The sequence below is a fragment of the Leptodactylus fuscus genome, chromosome 7 (assembly GCF_031893055.1).
Source record: "Leptodactylus fuscus isolate aLepFus1 chromosome 7, aLepFus1.hap2, whole genome shotgun sequence".
Taxonomy (NCBI): domain Eukaryota; kingdom Metazoa; phylum Chordata; class Amphibia; order Anura; family Leptodactylidae; genus Leptodactylus; species Leptodactylus fuscus.
Window position 1 is genome coordinate 116,737,967 of NC_134271.1, and position 18,479 is coordinate 116,756,445.

At 45.0% G+C, this 18,479-nt stretch overlaps 1 protein-coding gene across 1 annotated transcript; it reads left to right on the forward strand.

Moving 5' to 3' along the window:
• Window positions 1-16,747: 16,747 nt before the first annotated feature.
• Window positions 16,748-17,554, forward strand: NKX2-8 (NK2 homeobox 8). Its single transcript, XM_075280890.1, has 2 exons — window positions 16,748-16,901; window positions 17,067-17,554. The coding sequence occupies exons 1-2, from the start codon at window positions 16,748-16,750 to the stop codon at window positions 17,552-17,554; spliced, it is 642 nt and encodes a 213-aa protein (XP_075136991.1).
• Window positions 17,555-18,479: the final 925 nt, after the last annotated feature.

Here is an 18,479-nt window from a genome sequence, read left to right on the forward strand (position 1 = left end):
AAATTCATGGTGGAGGGAGCCTCTAACCAGCCCAGTTTGGACCAATTCATGGTGGAGGGAGCCTCTAAACAGCCCAGTTTGGGCAAATTCATGGTGGAGGGAGCCTCTAACCAGCCCAGTTTGGACCAATTAATGGTGGAGGGAGCCTCTAACCAGCCCAGTTTGGACCAATTAATGGTGGAGGGAGCCTCTAACCAGCCCAGTTTGGACCAATTAATGGTGGAGGGAGCCTCTAACCAGCCCAGTTTGGACCAATTAATGGTGGAGGGAGCCTCTAACCAGCCCAGTTTGGACCAATTAATGGTGGAGGGAGCCTCTAAACAGCCAAGTTTTGGGAAATTCATGGTGGAGGGAGCCTCTAACCAGCCCAGTTTGGACCAATTCATGGTGGAGGGAGCCTCTAAACAGCCCAGTTTGGGCAAATTCATGGTGGAGGGAGCCTCTAAAAAACCCAGTTTGGACCAATTCATGGTGGAGGGAGCCTCTAATTAGCCCAGTTTGGACCAATTAATTGTGGAGGGAGCCTCTAACCAGCCCAGTTTGGACCAATTAATGGTGGAGGGAGCCTCTAACCACCCCAGTTTGGACCAATTCATGGTGGAGGGAGCCTCTAACCAGCCCAGTTTGGACCAATTCATGGTGGAGGGAGCCTCTAAACAGCCAAGTTTTGGGAAATTCATGGTGGAGGGAGCCTCTAACCAGCCCAGTTTGGACCAATTCATGGTGGAGGGAGCCTCTAAACAGCCCAGTTTGGGCAAATTCATGGTGGAGGGAGCCTCTAACCAGCCCAGTTTGGACCAATTAATGGTGGAGGGAGCCTCTAAACAGCCAAGTTTTGGGAAATTCATGGTGGAGGGAGCCTCTAACCAGCCCAGTTTGGACCAATTAATGGTGGAGGGAGCCTCTAACCAGCCCAGTTTGGACCAATTAATGGTGGAGGGAGCCTCTAACCAGCCCAGTTTGGACCAATTAATGGTGGAGGGAGCCTCTAAACAGCCAAGTTTTGGGAAATTCATGGTGGAGGGAGCCTCTAACCAGCCCAGTTTGGACCAATTCATGGTGGAGGGAGCCTCTAAACAGCCCAGTTTGGGCAAATTCATGGTGGAGGGAGCCTCTAAAAAACCCAGTTTGGACCAATTCATGGTGGAGGGAGCCTCTAATTAGCCCAGTTTGGACCAATTAATTGTGGAGGGAGCCTCTAACCAGCCCAGTTTGGACCAATTAATGGTGGAGGGAGCCTCTAAAAAACCCAGTTTGGACCAATTCATGGTGGAGGGAGCCTCTAATTAGCCCAGTTTGGACCAATTAATTGTGGAGGGAGCCTCTAACCAGCCCAGTTTGGACCAATTAATGGTGGAGGGAGCCTCTAACCACCCCAGTTTGGACCAATTCATGGTGGAGGGAGCCTCTAACCACCCCAGTTTGGACCAATTCATGGTGGAGGGAGCCTCTAAACAGCCCAGTTTGGGCAAATTCATGGTGGAGGGAGCCTCTAACCAGCCCAGTTTGGACCAATTAATGGTGGAGGGAGCCTCTAAACAGCCCAGTTTGGGCAAATTCATGGTGGAGGGAGCCTCTAACCAGCCCAGTTTGGACCAATTAATGGTGGAGGGAGCCTCTAAACAGCCAAGTTTTGGGAAATTCATGGTGGAGGGAGCCTCTAACCAGCCCAGTTTGGACCAATTAATGGTGGAGGGAGCCTCTAACCACCCCAGTTTGGGCAAATTCATGGTGGAGGGAGCCTCTAACCAGCCCAGTTTGGACCAATTAATGGTGGAGGGAGCCTCTAAACAGCCCAGTTTGGGCAAATTCATGGTGGAGGGAGCCTCTAAACAGCCAAGTTTTGGGAAATTCATGGTGGAGGGAGCCTCTAACCAGCCCAGTTTGGACCAATTCATGGTGGAGGGAGCCTCTAAACAGCCCAGTTTGGGCAAATTCATGGTGGAGGGAGCCTCTAAAAAACCCAGTTTGGACCAATTCATGGTGGAGGGAGCCTCTAATTAGCCCAGTTTGGACCAATTAATTGTGGAGGGAGCCTCTAACCAGCCCAGTTTGGACCAATTAATGGTGGAGGGAGCCTCTAACCACCCCAGTTTGGGCAAATTCATGGTGGAGGGAGCCTCTAACCAGCCCAGTTTGGACCAATTAATGGTGGAGGGAGCCTCTAACCAGCCCAGTTTGGACCAATTAATGGTGGAGGGAGCCTCTAACCACCCCAGTTTGGACCAATTTATGGTGGAGGGAGCCTCTAACCAGCCCAGTTTGGACCAATTCATGGTGGAGGGAGCCTCTAAACAGCCCAGTTTGGGCAAATTCATGGTGGAGGGAGCCTCTAAAAAACCCAGTTTGGACCAATTCATGGTGGAGGGAGCCTCTAATTAGCCCAGTTTGGACCAATTAATTGTGGAGGGAGCCTCTAACCAGCCCAGTTTGGACCAATTAATGGTGGAGGGAGCCTCTAAAAAACCCAGTTTGGACCAATTCATGGTGGAGGGAGCCTCTAAACAGCCCAGTTTGGGCAAATTCATGGTGGAGGGAGCCTCTAACCAGCCCAGTTTGGACCAATTAATGGTGGAGGGAGCCTCTAAACAGCCAAGTTTTGGGAAATTCATGGTGGAGGGAGCCTCTAACCAGCCCAGTTTGGACCAATTAATGGTGGAGGGAGCCTCTAACCACCCCAGTTTGGACCAATTCATGGTGGAGGGAGCCTCTAACCAGCCCAGTTTGGACCAATTCATGGTGGAGGGAGCCTCTAAACAGCCCAGTTTGGGCAAATTCATGGTGGAGGGAGCCTCTAAAAAACCCAGTTTGGACCAATTCATGGTGGAGGGAGCCTCTAATTAGCCCAGTTTGGACCAATTAATTGTGGAGGGAGCCTCTAACCAGCCCAGTTTGGACCAATTAATGGTGGAGGGAGCCTCTAAAAAACCCAGTTTGGACCAATTCATGGTGGAGGGAGCCTCTAATTAGCCCAGTTTGGACCAATTAATTGTGGAGGGAGCCTCTAACCAGCCCAGTTTGGACCAATTAATGGTGGAGGGAGCCTCTAACCACCCCAGTTTGGACCAATTCATGGTGGAGGGAGCCTCTAACCACCCCAGTTTGGACCAATTCATGGTGGAGGGAGCCTCTAAACAGCCCAGTTTGGGCAAATTCATGGTGGAGGGAGCCTCTAACCAGCCCAGTTTGGACCAATTAATGGTGGAGGGAGCCTCTAAACAGCCCAGTTTGGGCAAATTCATGGTGGAGGGAGCCTCTAACCAGCCCAGTTTGGACCAATTAATGGTGGAGGGAGCCTCTAAACAGCCAAGTTTTGGGAAATTCATGGTGGAGGGAGCCTCTAACCAGCCCAGTTTGGACCAATTAATGGTGGAGGGAGCCTCTAACCACCCCAGTTTGGGCAAATTCATGGTGGAGGGAGCCTCTAACCAGCCCAGTTTGGACCAATTAATGGTGGAGGGAGCCTCTAAACAGCCCAGTTTGGGCAAATTCATGGTGGAGGGAGCCTCTAAACAGCCAAGTTTTGGGAAATTCATGGTGGAGGGAGCCTCTAACCAGCCCAGTTTGGACCAATTCATGGTGGAGGGAGCCTCTAAACAGCCCAGTTTGGGCAAATTCATGGTGGAGGGAGCCTCTAAAAAACCCAGTTTGGACCAATTCATGGTGGAGGGAGCCTCTAAACAGCCCAGTTTGGGCAAATTCATGGTGGAGGGAGCCTCTAACCAGCAGAGTTGGGGGAAATCAGGGTGGAGGGAGCCTAGTATTAGCAGAATTGTGCAACGCTTATGGTGGATGAGTATGAGGATGCGGAGGAATTGGAGAGGTTGAGTACAGACATGGAGTTTCATGTTGGGGTGCTTTACACAGGTGGGCACAAAAATGACGGCTCTACCCAGTGGTGGTTCATTTTTATCAAAGTGAGCCGGTCGGCACTCTCAGCTGACAGACGGGTGCGCTTGTCAGTGATGATGCCACCGGCTGCACTGAACACCCTCTCAGATAGGACGCTGGCGGCAGGACAGGACAGCACCTCCAAGGCATATAGGGCAAGTTCAAGCCACAGGTCCAACTTCGACACCCAATACGTGTAGGGCGCAGAGGGGTCGGAGAGGACAGGGCTGTGGTCGGAAAGGTATTCCCGCAACATGCGCCTATACTTCTCACGCCTGGTGACACTAGGACCCTCCGTGGCGGCACTTTGGCGAGGGGGTGCCATCAAGGTGTCCCAGACCTTAGACAGTGTGCCCCTCGTTTGTGTGGACCGGTGAGAACTTGGTTGCCTACTGGAGGAACTGCCCTCCCTGCCGCCAACGTCACATGCTGGAAACATCTCCATCATATTCTGCACCAATTGCCTGTGGCAAGCATTGATGCGATTGGCCCTCCCCTCTACCGGAATAAAAGACGAGATGTTGTTTTTATACCGGGGGTCAAGGATAGCAAAGATCCAGTACTGGTTGTCCTCCATGATTTTGACAATACGCTTGTCGGTTGTAAAGCACCCCAACATGAACTCAGCCATGTCTGCCACAGTGTTAGTTGGCATGACTCCTCTGGCCCCACCGGAAAGTTCAATCTCCATTTCCTCCTCATCCTCCATGTCTACCCATCCGCGCTGCAACAATGGGACGATTCGAAGTTGCCCGGAAGCCTCCTGTATCACCATCACATCATCGGACAACTCTTCTTCCTCCTCCTCCTCCTCCTCCTCCTCCATTAAACGCAGTGAAGCGGACAGATGTGTGGACCTACTCTCCAGCTGTGACGGATCGGATGCTATCCCTAACTCCTCTGTGTGATCTGAGTTATCCCTGATGTCAATCAGGGATTCTCTCAGAACACACAAGAGCGGGATTGTAAGGCTCACCATCGCATCCTCAGAGCTCACCCTCCTTGTGGACTCCTCAAAGACCCGTAGGATGTCACAAAGGTCTCTCATCCATGGCCACTCATGGATGTGAAACTGAGGCAGCTGACTTTGTGGCACCCTAGGGTTTTGTAGCTGGTATTCCATCAAAGGTCTCTGCTGCTCAACCACTCTATTCAACATCTGAAACGTTGAGTTCCAGCGTGTGGGGACGTCGCACAAAAGCCGGTGTTGTGGCACATGCAGGCGTTGCTGGAGAGATTTTAAGCTAGCAGCGGCTACTGTCGACTTGCGAAAGTGGGCGCACATGCGCCGCACTTTCACCAGTAGCTCTGGAACATTGGGGTAGCTCTTTAGGAAACGTTGCACCACTAGGTTGAAGACGTGGGCCAGGCATGGAACATGTTGGAGTCCGGCAAGCTCCAGAGCTGCTACCAGGTTCCGGCCGTTATCACAAACGACCATGCCTGGGCCCAGGTGCAGCGGCTCAAACCATATTGCCGTCTCATCGAGGAGGGCATCCCTCACCTCGGAGGCAGTGTGCTGTCTGTCCCCCAAGCTGATCAGCTTCAGCACAGCCTGCTGACGTCTACCAACGCCAGTGCTGCAACGTTTCCAACTCGTAGCTGGGGTCAATCTAACAGCGGAGGAGGAGGCGGTGGCGGAGGAGGAGGCGGTGGCGGAGGAGGAGGCGGTAGAGGAGGAGGAGGAGGAGGGGGGTGTTCTTCTCGTGTCCCTGCCAGGAATGTTAGGCGGGGAGACGAGGTACACCGGGCCAGTTTGGGAAGCAGTCCCAGCCTCAACTACATTCACCCAGTGTGCCGTCAGTGAAATGTAGCGTCCCTGTCCGCATGCACTTGTCCACGCGTCGGTGGTCAAGTGGACCTTTGTGCAAAGCGCGGAACTAAGGGCCCGCCTGATGTTGAGTGACACGTGCTGGTGCAAGGCGGGGACGGCACACCGGGAGAAGTAGTGACGGCTAGGGACGGCATAGCGAGGTGCCGCAGTTGCCATCAGGTCCAGGAAGGCGGGAGTTTCAACAAGCCGGAACGCCAACATCTCCTGGGCCAGCAGTTTAGCGATGTTGGCGTTCAAGGCTTGCGCGTGTGGGTGGTTAGCAGTGTATTTCTGCCGCCGCTCCAATGTCTGAGAGATGGTGGGTTGTTGTAAAGAAACGCCTGATGGTGCCTTTGATGGTGCAGGAGAAGGAGATAAGACAGGACCAGGGGAGGATGAGGTAGAAGTCAACAAAGTGGCGGAGGCAGATGAAGTGGTGTCCTGGCTCGTCCTCTGGAGTGCATCGCCAGCACAGTCAGCAGTGGCAGTGGCAGAGGCAGAGGCAGAGGCAGTGGCAGTGGCGTGAACGGCAGTCGGCCTTTGTCCTGCCGTTGCTGCCTGCCACTGATTCCAGTGCTTGGATTCCAAATGACGGCGCATTGAAGTGGTGGACAGGTTGCTCTTCTCAGAGCCCCTAATCAATTTCGAGAGGCAAATTGTGCAGACAACACTATATCTGTCCTCGGCGCATTCCTTGAAAAAACTCCACACCTTCGAGAAACGTGCCCTCGAGGTGGGAGTTTTTCGGGGCTGGGTACGAACTGGAACATCTTGGGAGATTCCGGGTGTGGCCTGGCTTCGCCTAAGCTGCTGACCTCTGCCTCTGCCTCTAGCTACCCTTTTTGGTGCTGCACCTGCCTCAACATCCACACTACTTTCCCCGCTTGACATCCCCCCTGTCCAGGTCGGGTCAGTGTCCTCATCATCCACCACTTCCTCTTCCAACTCCTGTCTCATCTCCTCCTCCCGCACAATGCGCCGGTCAACTGGATGCCCTGACGGCAACTGCGTCACATCATCGTCGATGAGGGTGGGTTGCTGGTCATCCACCACCAAATCGAACGGAGATGGAGGAGACTCTAGTGTTTGAGCATCTGGATACAGATGCTCCTCTGTTAGGTTCGTGGAATCGTGACGTGGAGAGGCAGGTTGAGGGACAATGAAAGGAGCGGAGAACAGCTCTGGGGAGCAGGGACAGTTTGGGTTATTGTTCTGTAAAGCTTCGGAATTTTGGGAGGAAGGAAGACAAGACTGTTGGGTAATAGGAGGAGAGGAGGCAGAGTCTGACTGGCTGCTGGACAATGTGCTGTAAGCGTTCTCTGACAGCCATTGCAAGACCTGTTCCTGGTTCTCGGGCCTACTAAGGTTTGTACCCTGCAGTTTAGTTAATGTGGCAAGCAACCCTGGCACTGTGGAGTGGCGCAATGCTTGCTGCCCCACAGGAGTAGGCACGGGACGCCCTGTGGCTTCACTGCTACCTTGCTCCCCAGAACCATTCCCCCGACCTCGCCCACGGCCTCGTCCACGTCCCTTTCCGGGAGCCTTGCGCATTTTGAATTCCTAGTTAGAAATTGGCACTGTATACCAGTAGTAAAAATTGTGGGTGCACGTAACCCCAATATATTCTTTGAATTCCCAGTCAGACACTGGCACTATATGGCAGTAGCAAGAAATGAGGGTATTTGTATTCCCAATATACTCTTTGAATTCCCAGTCAGACAATGGCACTGTATACCAGTAGTAAAAATTGTGGGTGCACGTAACCCCAATATATTCTTTGAATTCCCAGTCAGAAACTGGCACTATATGGCAGTAGCAAGAAATGAGGGTATTTGTATTCCCAATATACTCTTTGAATTCCCAGTCAGACAATGGCACTGTATACCAGTAGTAAAAATTGTGGGTGCACGTAACCCCAATATATTCTTTGAATTCCCAGTCAGACACTGGCACTATATGGCAGTAGCAAGAAATGAGGGTATTTGTATTCCCAATATACTCTTTGAATTCCCAGTCAGACAATGGCACTGTATACCAGTAGTAAAAATTGTGGGTGCACGTAACCCCAATATATTCTTTGAATTACCAGTCAGAAACTGGCACTATATGGCAGTAGCAAGAAATGAGGGTATTTATAACCCCAATATATTCTTTGAATTCCCAGTCAGACAATGGCACTGTATACCAGTAGTAAAAATTGTGGGTGCACATAACCCCAATATATTCTTTGAATTCCCAGTCAGAAACTGGCACTATATGGCAGTAGCAAGAAATGAGGGTATTTATAACCCCAATATATTCTTTGAATTCCCAGTCAGACAATGGCACTGTATACCAGTAGTAAAAATTGTGGGTGCACGTAACCCCAATATATTCTTTGAATTCCCAGTCAGAAACTGGCACTATATGGCAGTAGCAAGAAATGAGGGTATTTGTATTCCCAATATACTCTTTGAATTCCCAGTCAGACAATGGCACTGTATACCAGTAGTAAAAATTGTGGGTGCACGTAACCCCAATATATTCTTTGAATTCCCAGTCAGAAACTGGCACTATATGGCAGTAGCAAGAAATGAGGGTATTTGTATTCCCAATATACTCTTTGAATTCCCAGTCAGACAATGGCACTGTATACCAGTAGTAAAAATTGTGGGTGCACGTAACCCCAATATATTCTTTGAATTCCCAGTCAGACACTGGCACTATATGGCAGTAGCAAGAAATGAGGGTATTTGTATTCCCAATATACTCTTTGAATTCCCAGTCAGACAATGGCACTGTATACCAGTAGTAAAAATTGTGGGTGCACGTAACCCCAATATATTCTTTGAATTACCAGTCAGAAACTGGCACTATATGGCAGTAGCAAGAAATGAGGGTATTTATAACCCCAATATATTCTTTGAATTCCCAGTCAGACAATGGCACTGTATACCAGTAGTAAAAATTGTGGGTGCACGTAACCCCAATATATTCTTTGAATTCCCAGTCAGAAACTGGCACTATATGGCAGTAGCAAGAAATGAGGGTATTTATAACCCCAATATATTCTTTGAATTCCCAGTCAGACAATGGCACTGTATACCAGTAGTAAAAATTGTGGGTGCACGTAACCCCAATATATTCTTTGAATTCCCAGTCAGAAACTGGCACTATATGGCAGTAGCAAGAAATGAGGGTATTTGTATTCCCAATATACTCTTTGAATTCCCAGTCAGACAATGGCACTGTATACCAGTAGTAAAAATTGTGGGTGCACGTAACCCCAATATATTCTTTGAATTCCCAGTCAGAAACTGGCACTATATGGCAGTAGCAAGAAATGAGGGTATTTGTATTCCCAATATACTCTTTGAATTCCCAGTCAGACAATGGCACTGTATACCAGTAGTAAAAATTGTGGGTGCACGTAACCCCAATATATTCTTTGAATTCCCAGTCAGAAACTGGCACTATATGGCAGTAGCAAGAAATGAGGGTATTTATAACCCCAATATATTCTTTGAATTCCCAGTCAGACAATGGCACTGTATACCAGTAGTAAAAATTGTGGGTGCACGTAACCCCAATATATTCTTTGAATTCCCAGTCAGAAACTGGCACTATATGGCAGTAGCAAGAAATGAGGGTATTTGTATTCCCAATATACTCTTTGAATTCCCAGTCAGACAATGGCACTGTATACCAGTAGTAAAAATTGTGGGTGCACGTAACCCCAATATATTCTTTGAATTCCCAGTCAGACACTGGCACTATATGGCAGTAGCAAGAAATGAGGGTATTTGTATTCCCAATATATTCTTTGAATTCCCAGTCAGACAATGGCACTGTATACCAGTAGTAAAAATTGTGGGTGCACGTAACCCCAATATATTCTTTGAATTACCAGTCAGAAACTGGCACTATATGGCAGTAGCAAGAAATGAGGGTATTTGTATTCCCAATATATTCTTTGAATTCCCAGTCAGACAATGGCACTGTATACCAGTAGTAAAAATTGTGGGTGTATATAGCCCCAATTCTATTGCTAGGGGACTTGCAGGGTATTTCTGGGGTGAAGGTGGGGGGGCACACCGTTGGAACGGGTATCGGGGTATATATCGGGTATACGGGAATACACTGACAGTGTATTCCATTCAGGATCCTGGGAAAGCTGGGTTGCGGCGATTGAGCCCGTCAGTGCCACGTTACACTGACAAGCTTCTCCCTGGAATTTAGCTCTTACAAGAGCTGTTGGTTGTCTTCTCCTTCCTATCCTAGCCTGTCCCTGCCTACCCAGAATCTAAGCCCTAGCTAGCTGGACGGAAACCTCCGTCCTCGGTGAATTGCAAGCTCAGAATGACGCGAAGCTGGGCGTCGCTGTTCTTTTAAATTAGAGGTCACATGTTTTCGGCAGCCAATGGGTTTTGCCTACTTTTTTCAACGTCACCGGTGTCGTAGTTCCTGTCCCACCTACCCAGCGCTGTTATTGGAGCAAAAAAGGCGCCAGGGAAGGTGGGAGGGGAATCGAGTAATGGCGCACTTTACCACGCGGTGTTCGATTCGATTCGAACATGCCGAACAGCCTAATATCCGATCGAACATGAGTTCGATAGAACACTGTTCGCTCATCTCTAATTGTGACCTTTAGTTCTGCTTCAATATAACAATTATTAATCTCCATTGTTATGAGATTACATGAGCTATCAGGAACCATATGGTCAAGCCTCAATTTTAATACATTCACAGGAAGAAGACATTTTTAATAGTCCTACAGGCCGGGCACCAAGCAGAGATGGATTTTATAGGTAATAGCAAACTCTACAAGACATTTAAATGCAAATCACTGCTTTTATGTTATGTTTTCAAGTGTCCTCCACAAGCAGCAGGTACAAGTACAGCACCAGCGAAACAACTTTTACAATTTCTCTTGTGATTATTTTGCAATTGCTTTTTTCTTTTCGATTTTAATAAGAAAAACAATTTTCTGTCCCTCACTGTACAAGCCACAAGTTCACTATGCTGAGATGTATGTTTTCTCCAATAAAAGCCTGACAGTTCTAGTGATGACTGCCTTCGTGTATCAGCCATCATTAAAAATACAGCACATTACTTTGTAATACTGCAGAAAAGTAAAAAATTCTGATGAATCTATGCAGGAAAAACACAAAAAAACAGCAAAGATCTACGAAGGGTAGAAACTAATTCTCCTAAATACAACTGTTACCAGGCTAAGGGAGCAGCGCCTTGAAGGGATCCTATCATTTAAACTGAATTTTTTTCTGCTTATCACATAGGAATAGCCTTAAGAAAGGCTATTCGTCTCCTACCTTTAGAAGTCTTCTCCGCGCCGCCATTCCGTAGAAATCCCGGTTTTCGTTGGTATGCAAATTAGTTCTCTTGCAGCACTGGGGGTGTGCCACAGCTCTCAAACAGCAGTGGGGGGCGTCCCCAATGCCCCAAGAGAAATCTCCAGCGCCGCCTCCAACTTCTTCAGGAAGGGGGTCTTCTTTACGTCTTCTTCCGGAGGTTGGCTTCAAACTTCCAGGCCTAGGGCAAAACCAACTGCGCATGCCTGCCGGCCACAAGAAAATGGCCGCTTACACGGTATTAATTCAGTTTAAATGATAGGATAGGATCCCTTTAAGCAAGTGACATTATTCAGGAATGGGCAATACTCTAGATTTTTGCTTCTGTAGAAACATAGAATATTGATGGCAGGACGTATGGTCTGTCCTTATAGTAATCTTACTATAGATACATGTTTATTGCAGGAAAGTTTACATTCACTTACTGTACATTTCCCAACCACATCTGCATATCAGTGTCTATTTCTCTTTCAGTAAAATAATATTTTTTTACATTTATTTTCTGTGATATAATCTCACATTGTGTCCTATATATGACTGTAGAACATGGCAGATACAGGATTCTTGCTTTGTATATTTTTTTCATTCTATAACTGAGTAGGCAGTAAGTCCGCCATGTACTCAAGGCATAGAGTTAAAAAGTATCAGGGGAAGGGGCCACACGGTGGCTCAGTGGTTAGCACTGCAGCCTTGCAGCGCTGAAGTCCTGGTGTTCAAATCCCACTAAGGGCAAAAAACCATCTGCAAGGAGTTTGTATGTTCTCCCCGTGTTTGCATGGATTTCCATTCCAAAGACATACTGATAGGGAAAAATGTACATTGTGGGGCTCACAATCTACATTAAAAAAAAAAAAAAAGTAACAGGGGATCTTCTGGTGTACTTTGATTGAAGCCCAGTTCACATCTGAGTATGGTATTCCATTCGGGGAGTCTGCTTGGGGACCTCCAGAATGGAATACCAAACATATTAAAGAGTGGTGAGCAATGAAAACACACGGAGCCCATAGACTATAATGACTATAGACTATAATGATTCTATAATGAATCTCCATATTATTCATGCAGACACCAAGCGAAAACACACAGACCCCATTATAGTCTATGGAGTGGGTTTCTTAGCTAACTGCTTTTTAATGTGTTCAGTATTCTGTATAGATGAAACACATGTCGGGCCGTAGTGGTGGTGAACCCAGATATACGATAACTTTATGTCCTCACCTTTCCTTGGGGGGGGGGTTCACTTGTTTCCTTTAACATGGTTGTCGCTTACTTACTCTTAGGGGTCCATGGATCCTTGCACTTGCTTCCTTAACATGGTTGCTATTCACTTAACTATACTGTATTATTGCTTACCTTTTGCACAGTAATTTTGTATCAGTTCCAACATGATTCTCTGTGACACTAATTGACTTTTTACTAGAAATGGGCGAACAGTAACAAGTTCGATATTCGATATTCGTTTCAAGTAGCCACTCAATATTCGACTACTCGAATCGAATATCGAATCCTATTATAGTCTATGGGGGGAAAATGCTCATTTCAGGGGTAGGCAACATTCGATCAAATTACACTTACCATGAGTGAGTGTCGGGCTGGATCCTCCGAGAAGTCTTCTCCGTGCAGCGTCCCCGCGGCATCTTCCGGCTCTGAATTCACTCTGTCAGGCATTGGGCCTGGGCAGAGCCGACTGCGCATGCCTGCACTACAAGAAAATGGCCGCTTACAGTCAAAGCGGCCATTTTCTTGTAGCGCGGGCATGCGCAGTCGGCTCTGCCCAGGCCCGATGCCTGGCAGAGTGAATTCAGAGCTGGAAGACGCCGCGGGGAAGCTGCACGGAGAAGACTTCTAAAGGTAGGAGAAGAACCAGCGTTGATTGGCCGACTGTATAGCATTCAGCCAATCAATGCTGGTTCTGCATCAAACTTTTCCATTCGAATAGCGAGTGGTACTCGATCGAGTACGAGTATTTCGAATACCGTATTATTCGATCGAATACCTACTCGATCGATTACTACTCACTCATCTCTACTTTTTACCTCACTTCCCCATGGTATGTGTCTATATTTATTTGGCTATACATTCCTGGGTTACTCCACCTTTTGGAGTTGTGATTTGGTGTTTTATGGATATTATTTCCTTGTTTCCCCATCATATTTTGTATTTATTTATATGTCTTTTAATATAATGTCAATAAAATATTTACATTTTATAAAAAAAATTTGATGTGGATGTTTTTACTGATTGATATTTGACAAATATTTTTTTTTTTTTTGCATTTTCTCATAGTAACCCTACAGACCTGGACTGAAGAAGGGCACCATTTTATATAAAAGGTAAAATGTTCCTTGGCTATAAAGTTTTGTTTTCGTAACTTTTTCTCCATATTGTATGTTTTATATCAACTTGCTTTTATATACAAGGCAAATCACCCATCCCAGGCAAGATTCATGAAGGCGTCTTCTACAATTATGGAGGAAAATCTCCCATCCTTTGGTCCATCTTAACCTTCCCTCCAGTAAGGGTCACCAGCTTGTAACTTGTTTACACAGAAGGCTTGTATCTCTGCATTGTTACCATACATCCATGTTTTACAGTGTAACTCTGTAGATTTGCATTCCTTTGTCTTGGCTTTATCTCTAGGCAGTGCTCATGCTTACCCATCAGCATCAGTTCCCACACTGGTCCACGGGGCTCCTATTGTCTACCGGTACTCATGGTAGATGACTAGGTGGTTGGACATCCTCCTCTTGTCAAGGGAACAGAGAAAAACAATTTACAAGCTAATTTAGTAAATGGTAATAAATCTAACAACTTAATTGAGAGAACTCATCAATTTCTATTACAATGATGATAAGTGTGTATGTTTTCTATAGGAACGGAGCTACCTTCTTTTAGTTTGTTTTAACTCTTGTTTTGTGGGGAGGTTTTAGAAAAAAATATTCAAAAATTGTAAGAATCAGAAATATGAATTGTATCTCACAAAATAAGGTCAGCATGCTCTGCTGTTTAACATGGATGAAACCAGTTTACACTATGCACCATGTACTGAGCTTGTCAAGGGTGTCTATTCTCTGTTAAAGGATATATTACAGACTTGAGATAATGCTACTTTCAACAAATTTTGCCATAAAGCTTATGGACACATGGTCACTCACAATTTCAATTAATTCCATTGTATCGGCTTCAGTGTGCATAGACAAATTAAAGGGGCATTCTGGCCATCAATATTCATTGTATAACCTTTAGCACCCCCACCAATGGGGAGAACTGGGGTCCTGCAGACTTAGCTTTTTCCATACCTACTACAGACATTAATGGTGAAGGTACCATGCAAAATTCAACTTGCTCTTCCCCTTCTTCTTCTCCAGTTTTACATTAAATGTGACAAGTTATTGTCCCATAGATAGACCCAGATTGTGGACTTCCACCTATTAAACAATATCACATTGTAAATTATGCTATAGATATGCCATAAACACCAATGGTCAGAATGCCACTTGTGACTGAAACCCCACATTGCGAAAGTGCTCCGTTTTACAGTGCCTACAAAGTGTATGGGATTCCTGGCTAATCCCATCTACACATTGCAGAAAAAAAAAAATCTGCAGTGTCTTCAAAAAAGCCAGTGTTTTTAAAAATTGCAGCATGTCAAATATACCTGCAGAAATGCTGTTGTTTTCCCTATAGGTATCATAAGGACAGAAAGTCTTTGGAGGAAAGCTCTGCGAAAACGCAATGAAAAACACATACATTGTACAGCAGCTTTGCTTGGTATCAGGGTCAGCTGTGAACCGCACTCATAGACTGCCGCTACTGTTTCAAAGGGCTGATCTGCGTAGGTCCTGGGTGTCATACTGATGAATAAGGGTTTAGAGTCAAAAGTGAAAGACCAATTAAATTCATCCATTTTTATAATAGTGCATTAAAATGGATGACACTCAAGCCATCAAAAATGGAAAAACAGAATAATTGCTAAATTGTCATCAAAACCAGACATATATCAATTAGCTCTGCATGTTCAGAGAATAATGTAAAAAAAACCTTCTATAAAAAAAATAAAAAAAATAATGTGAATAATATGATATAACATAATATAAATTATGTTATATGTGTCGAAAACTGGACCAATTTTATATCCTAAAATGCAAATCTTTATTTTGGGAGTCTCTGAATGCTGCGAGGCATATATATATATATATATATATATATATATATACAGTATATATATATATATATATATATATATATATATATATATATATATATATATATGTCTGGTTTCTCCCATTCAAAAACTCAGAGTAAGATGTGCTGGATTTATAATGTCCCTAAAATAATATAGTGCATCAGTATGCCAGAGACCGAAATCTATTTTCACTTATAATTTTACCAATTTCTGCCTAAATTCTATTAAATGCGTCCTCTCCTGATAAACTTTGCCCACCTTTTCAAAAAGTTGTGAGAGCTGCAAAAACAAAGGGGTAAATACTTGCAAATTTTTACGCAAGTGCGGATTGCGCAAATGTTTGTGACCTATTTATGCCGCAGTCCATCATAAATTCCCCCCCATGAAGGCAGGATGATTTCGATTTGTTTAAGGGGTTAAGTTGCAATGTGTTAAATATTTATCTAGTCTTGAAATTTTAGGAGTTACATTATATGTCTTAAAGAAACATAATCTATGGAACTATAAGGTAAACTTAGCCCAGATGTATAGAAGAACGATTTTATGTGGCAGCTCGGCGAATTTACATAGAAAGTGGGGTGAAAAGATGTGCTTTGTATAAAGCCTATAGTAAAGGAAAGAGAAAAGGAGAGTAAAAAGAATAAAACCAGTAGTCAGAGGAACAAAATAAGTTACAGACGGCCTCTTATCAGGATAATCTGGCCATTTTTATTCCCTCTCAGACAGCTTTTCTTATTCAGAGTGAAAGTAAATATGTCCCTTATCGACAGAAGCATGGCTCTTTTCAACAGGTCCTGGGGAGATAGTGTAAAGGCTGAATTGCTTGTACTATCTCACACAGGGCAGGTGGATGCAAATGAAATCTGGGTAGAAAACATCCTGAATAATGCAAAACGAAAGATTTCTATCAGCCAACCATCACCCGTCATGAATAGATGGCGAATTCTCCATAAAAGCGAATCAATCATTTTAGTTATTTAATTTGTGGTTGTAATTCACTTTGATGCATCCCTTAGTTACACTGAAGAAGGAAGGGGGTGAGGAGGAGAGGGGGGGGGAGGGTCATTTTAGGAGGGGAATGTTGGTCACTGCATGCCACCCAGGATGTTATTCACAAGTAACAATTCCCATTATCTGTTCCCACTTCGGGCTAATCAGACAGAATATGTAAAGATGAATCTTGTTTCCTGTTGTCATTGGGAGGTAAGGGTTATCTCTAGGGAGGAGTGAGGATAAGTGGAGGTGAGAGGAGGGGGCTTCTGTTCCCATTAGGGTCTTAAGCACTTGACTCATTCTGGTACTTAGCGTCCTGTAGACGGGGATGGTGTGAAAGCGTTTAGTTTATGTTTGTGTGTCCATGGGGCGGCATGTTTATATAAACAGCACCTCTCTGTAAGTGACACTAATATTTGCCTGGACTGGAGAGAAGAAGGAGCAAAGTGTGGAACCAGGGCTAGGCCACCATACCCCACTTATCTCTCCCACTCCTGGATTATTCCCTCTACCGAGATGTCTTCTTCCAGTAGGCTCAGCTTCACCGTCAGGAGAATTTTGGATTTACCCGAATACGATGGCAATGTTATCCCAGCCGACCCATCCTTAAGTTTCAACAGGAGTTCTCCTTACCCAGACTGGATGGAGAATGAGAGGAACCATTACTTATGTAAGTCGAGTTTCTTCTACATTCAATGTGTATGGGATGTCTCGGTGTTGGAGTTGAGTTTAGGAATGACTTTCTAGTTTTTGGAGAATGTAAATAGAATGTTATTTTTTGTGTCTTTTTTCTTAGTTTTTGTCATCACTTATACCTTTGTTTTCCTCTTACTAGCTTCCGATGAAAGTGGCTCAGAGACAACCCTAGCTGATACCATGCAGAGGACTGAAAAGACATCTCACAGCCATGAATCAGAGGAGAAGAAGAAGAAAAGGAGAGTCCTCTTCTCCAAAGCTCAGACCCTAGAACTGGAGAGGAGATTTCGCCAACAAAGATATCTCTCAGCCCCTGAAAGGGACCAACTAGCACATATTCTACAACTCACCCCAACCCAGGTGAAGATTTGGTTCCAGAACCACAGATATAAGATGAAGAGAGCCAAACCTGAGGTGAGAAGCTCTCCTCCACCTCTACTGAAGCACGTGGTAGTCCCAGTACTGGTCAGAGATGGGAAGCCTTGCCATACTTGCTCTCCTGTGAATTCGACAGACAAGATGCCCCTTTTTCCCACATTGCCACCTACAGGAGCTTTTAGTTTTGTCCACAGCTATCACCATAGCCAACATCTACCTCACCCATCCAGTCTCTCCTGGAGATGGTGACCAGTGACCACTCAAGACAATCTCAAGTTCTAACTAAGGTTAGATGGATTGCCGTAAGGCTCAAAAATTCCTGCTGGGCTTAAACCTGGGCCAAATAGTCTACAGCATGGAACGCGATAGTTTTATCAGGTGATAAACTCTGGAAGAAACTTTGTTACCTATCAGTATTGATAGTAGTGTATTTACGACTGTGCCTGTAAATAATGAGAGATTTGTATCCGTGTACATAGAAATGATATAAAGTGGCTGTTTCCAATTTGATAGCAAATTAAATTTCTTTTATTTCTTGCAATTCTTGTTTCTGTATATCTATAGGTAAGCGAACATAGCTTCAAAAATATATTCAGAATTTTCCTGTATGAATAACATTGGAAAAAAACTTCCTTTACTAGAGCTGTTTCAAGGTTATACTCTGGGCTGACGTATAAATGTAGATCTGTAACTGCAAGTCACACTATAAAGGTTAGAAACCCAGACCTGCCGAAGATCAGCTCCAAGAACTTGTATAGTAGAGCCAGCAAGTTTCTACTTTTCTCCTGCAGGAACTTGTTGCAACTGATTCACAAAGGGGAGATGCAAATTCACTAAAACACTTGTTATTTACATGATTATGACCTCTCTTTACAATGGGGACGTAATATAGTCTATATGAATGTTTTGTATGATACTTGATCTGTTCATTCTTTAGAAGTGACATTTGTATATATTATATCCCTCAAACGGTCCTCAGAGGGTTCTCCGAGATTCTTTTTTATTCTGCCACAAATGCAAATATTTTTCATAATTGTTCATATTATTCTTTTATTTTATTTTTTATGACAAATTTATAACAAACTAATATTTTATGTGTTTTTTTATATAATTTTTTATGCTATAATCATTGTAGGGCACTATATATATATATATATATATATATATATATATA

Bases quoted from the DNA above. Each gene is read 5' to 3' on its own strand.
- NKX2-8 (XM_075280890.1), top strand. From the start codon at position 16,748: ATGTCTTCTTCCAGTAGGCTCAGCTTCACCGTCAGGAGAATTTTGGAT. The intron at 16,902-17,066 runs GTAAGTCGAGTT...TCCTCTTACTAG, and splicing joins TGAGAGGAACCATTACTTAT to CTTCCGATGAAAGTGGCTCA.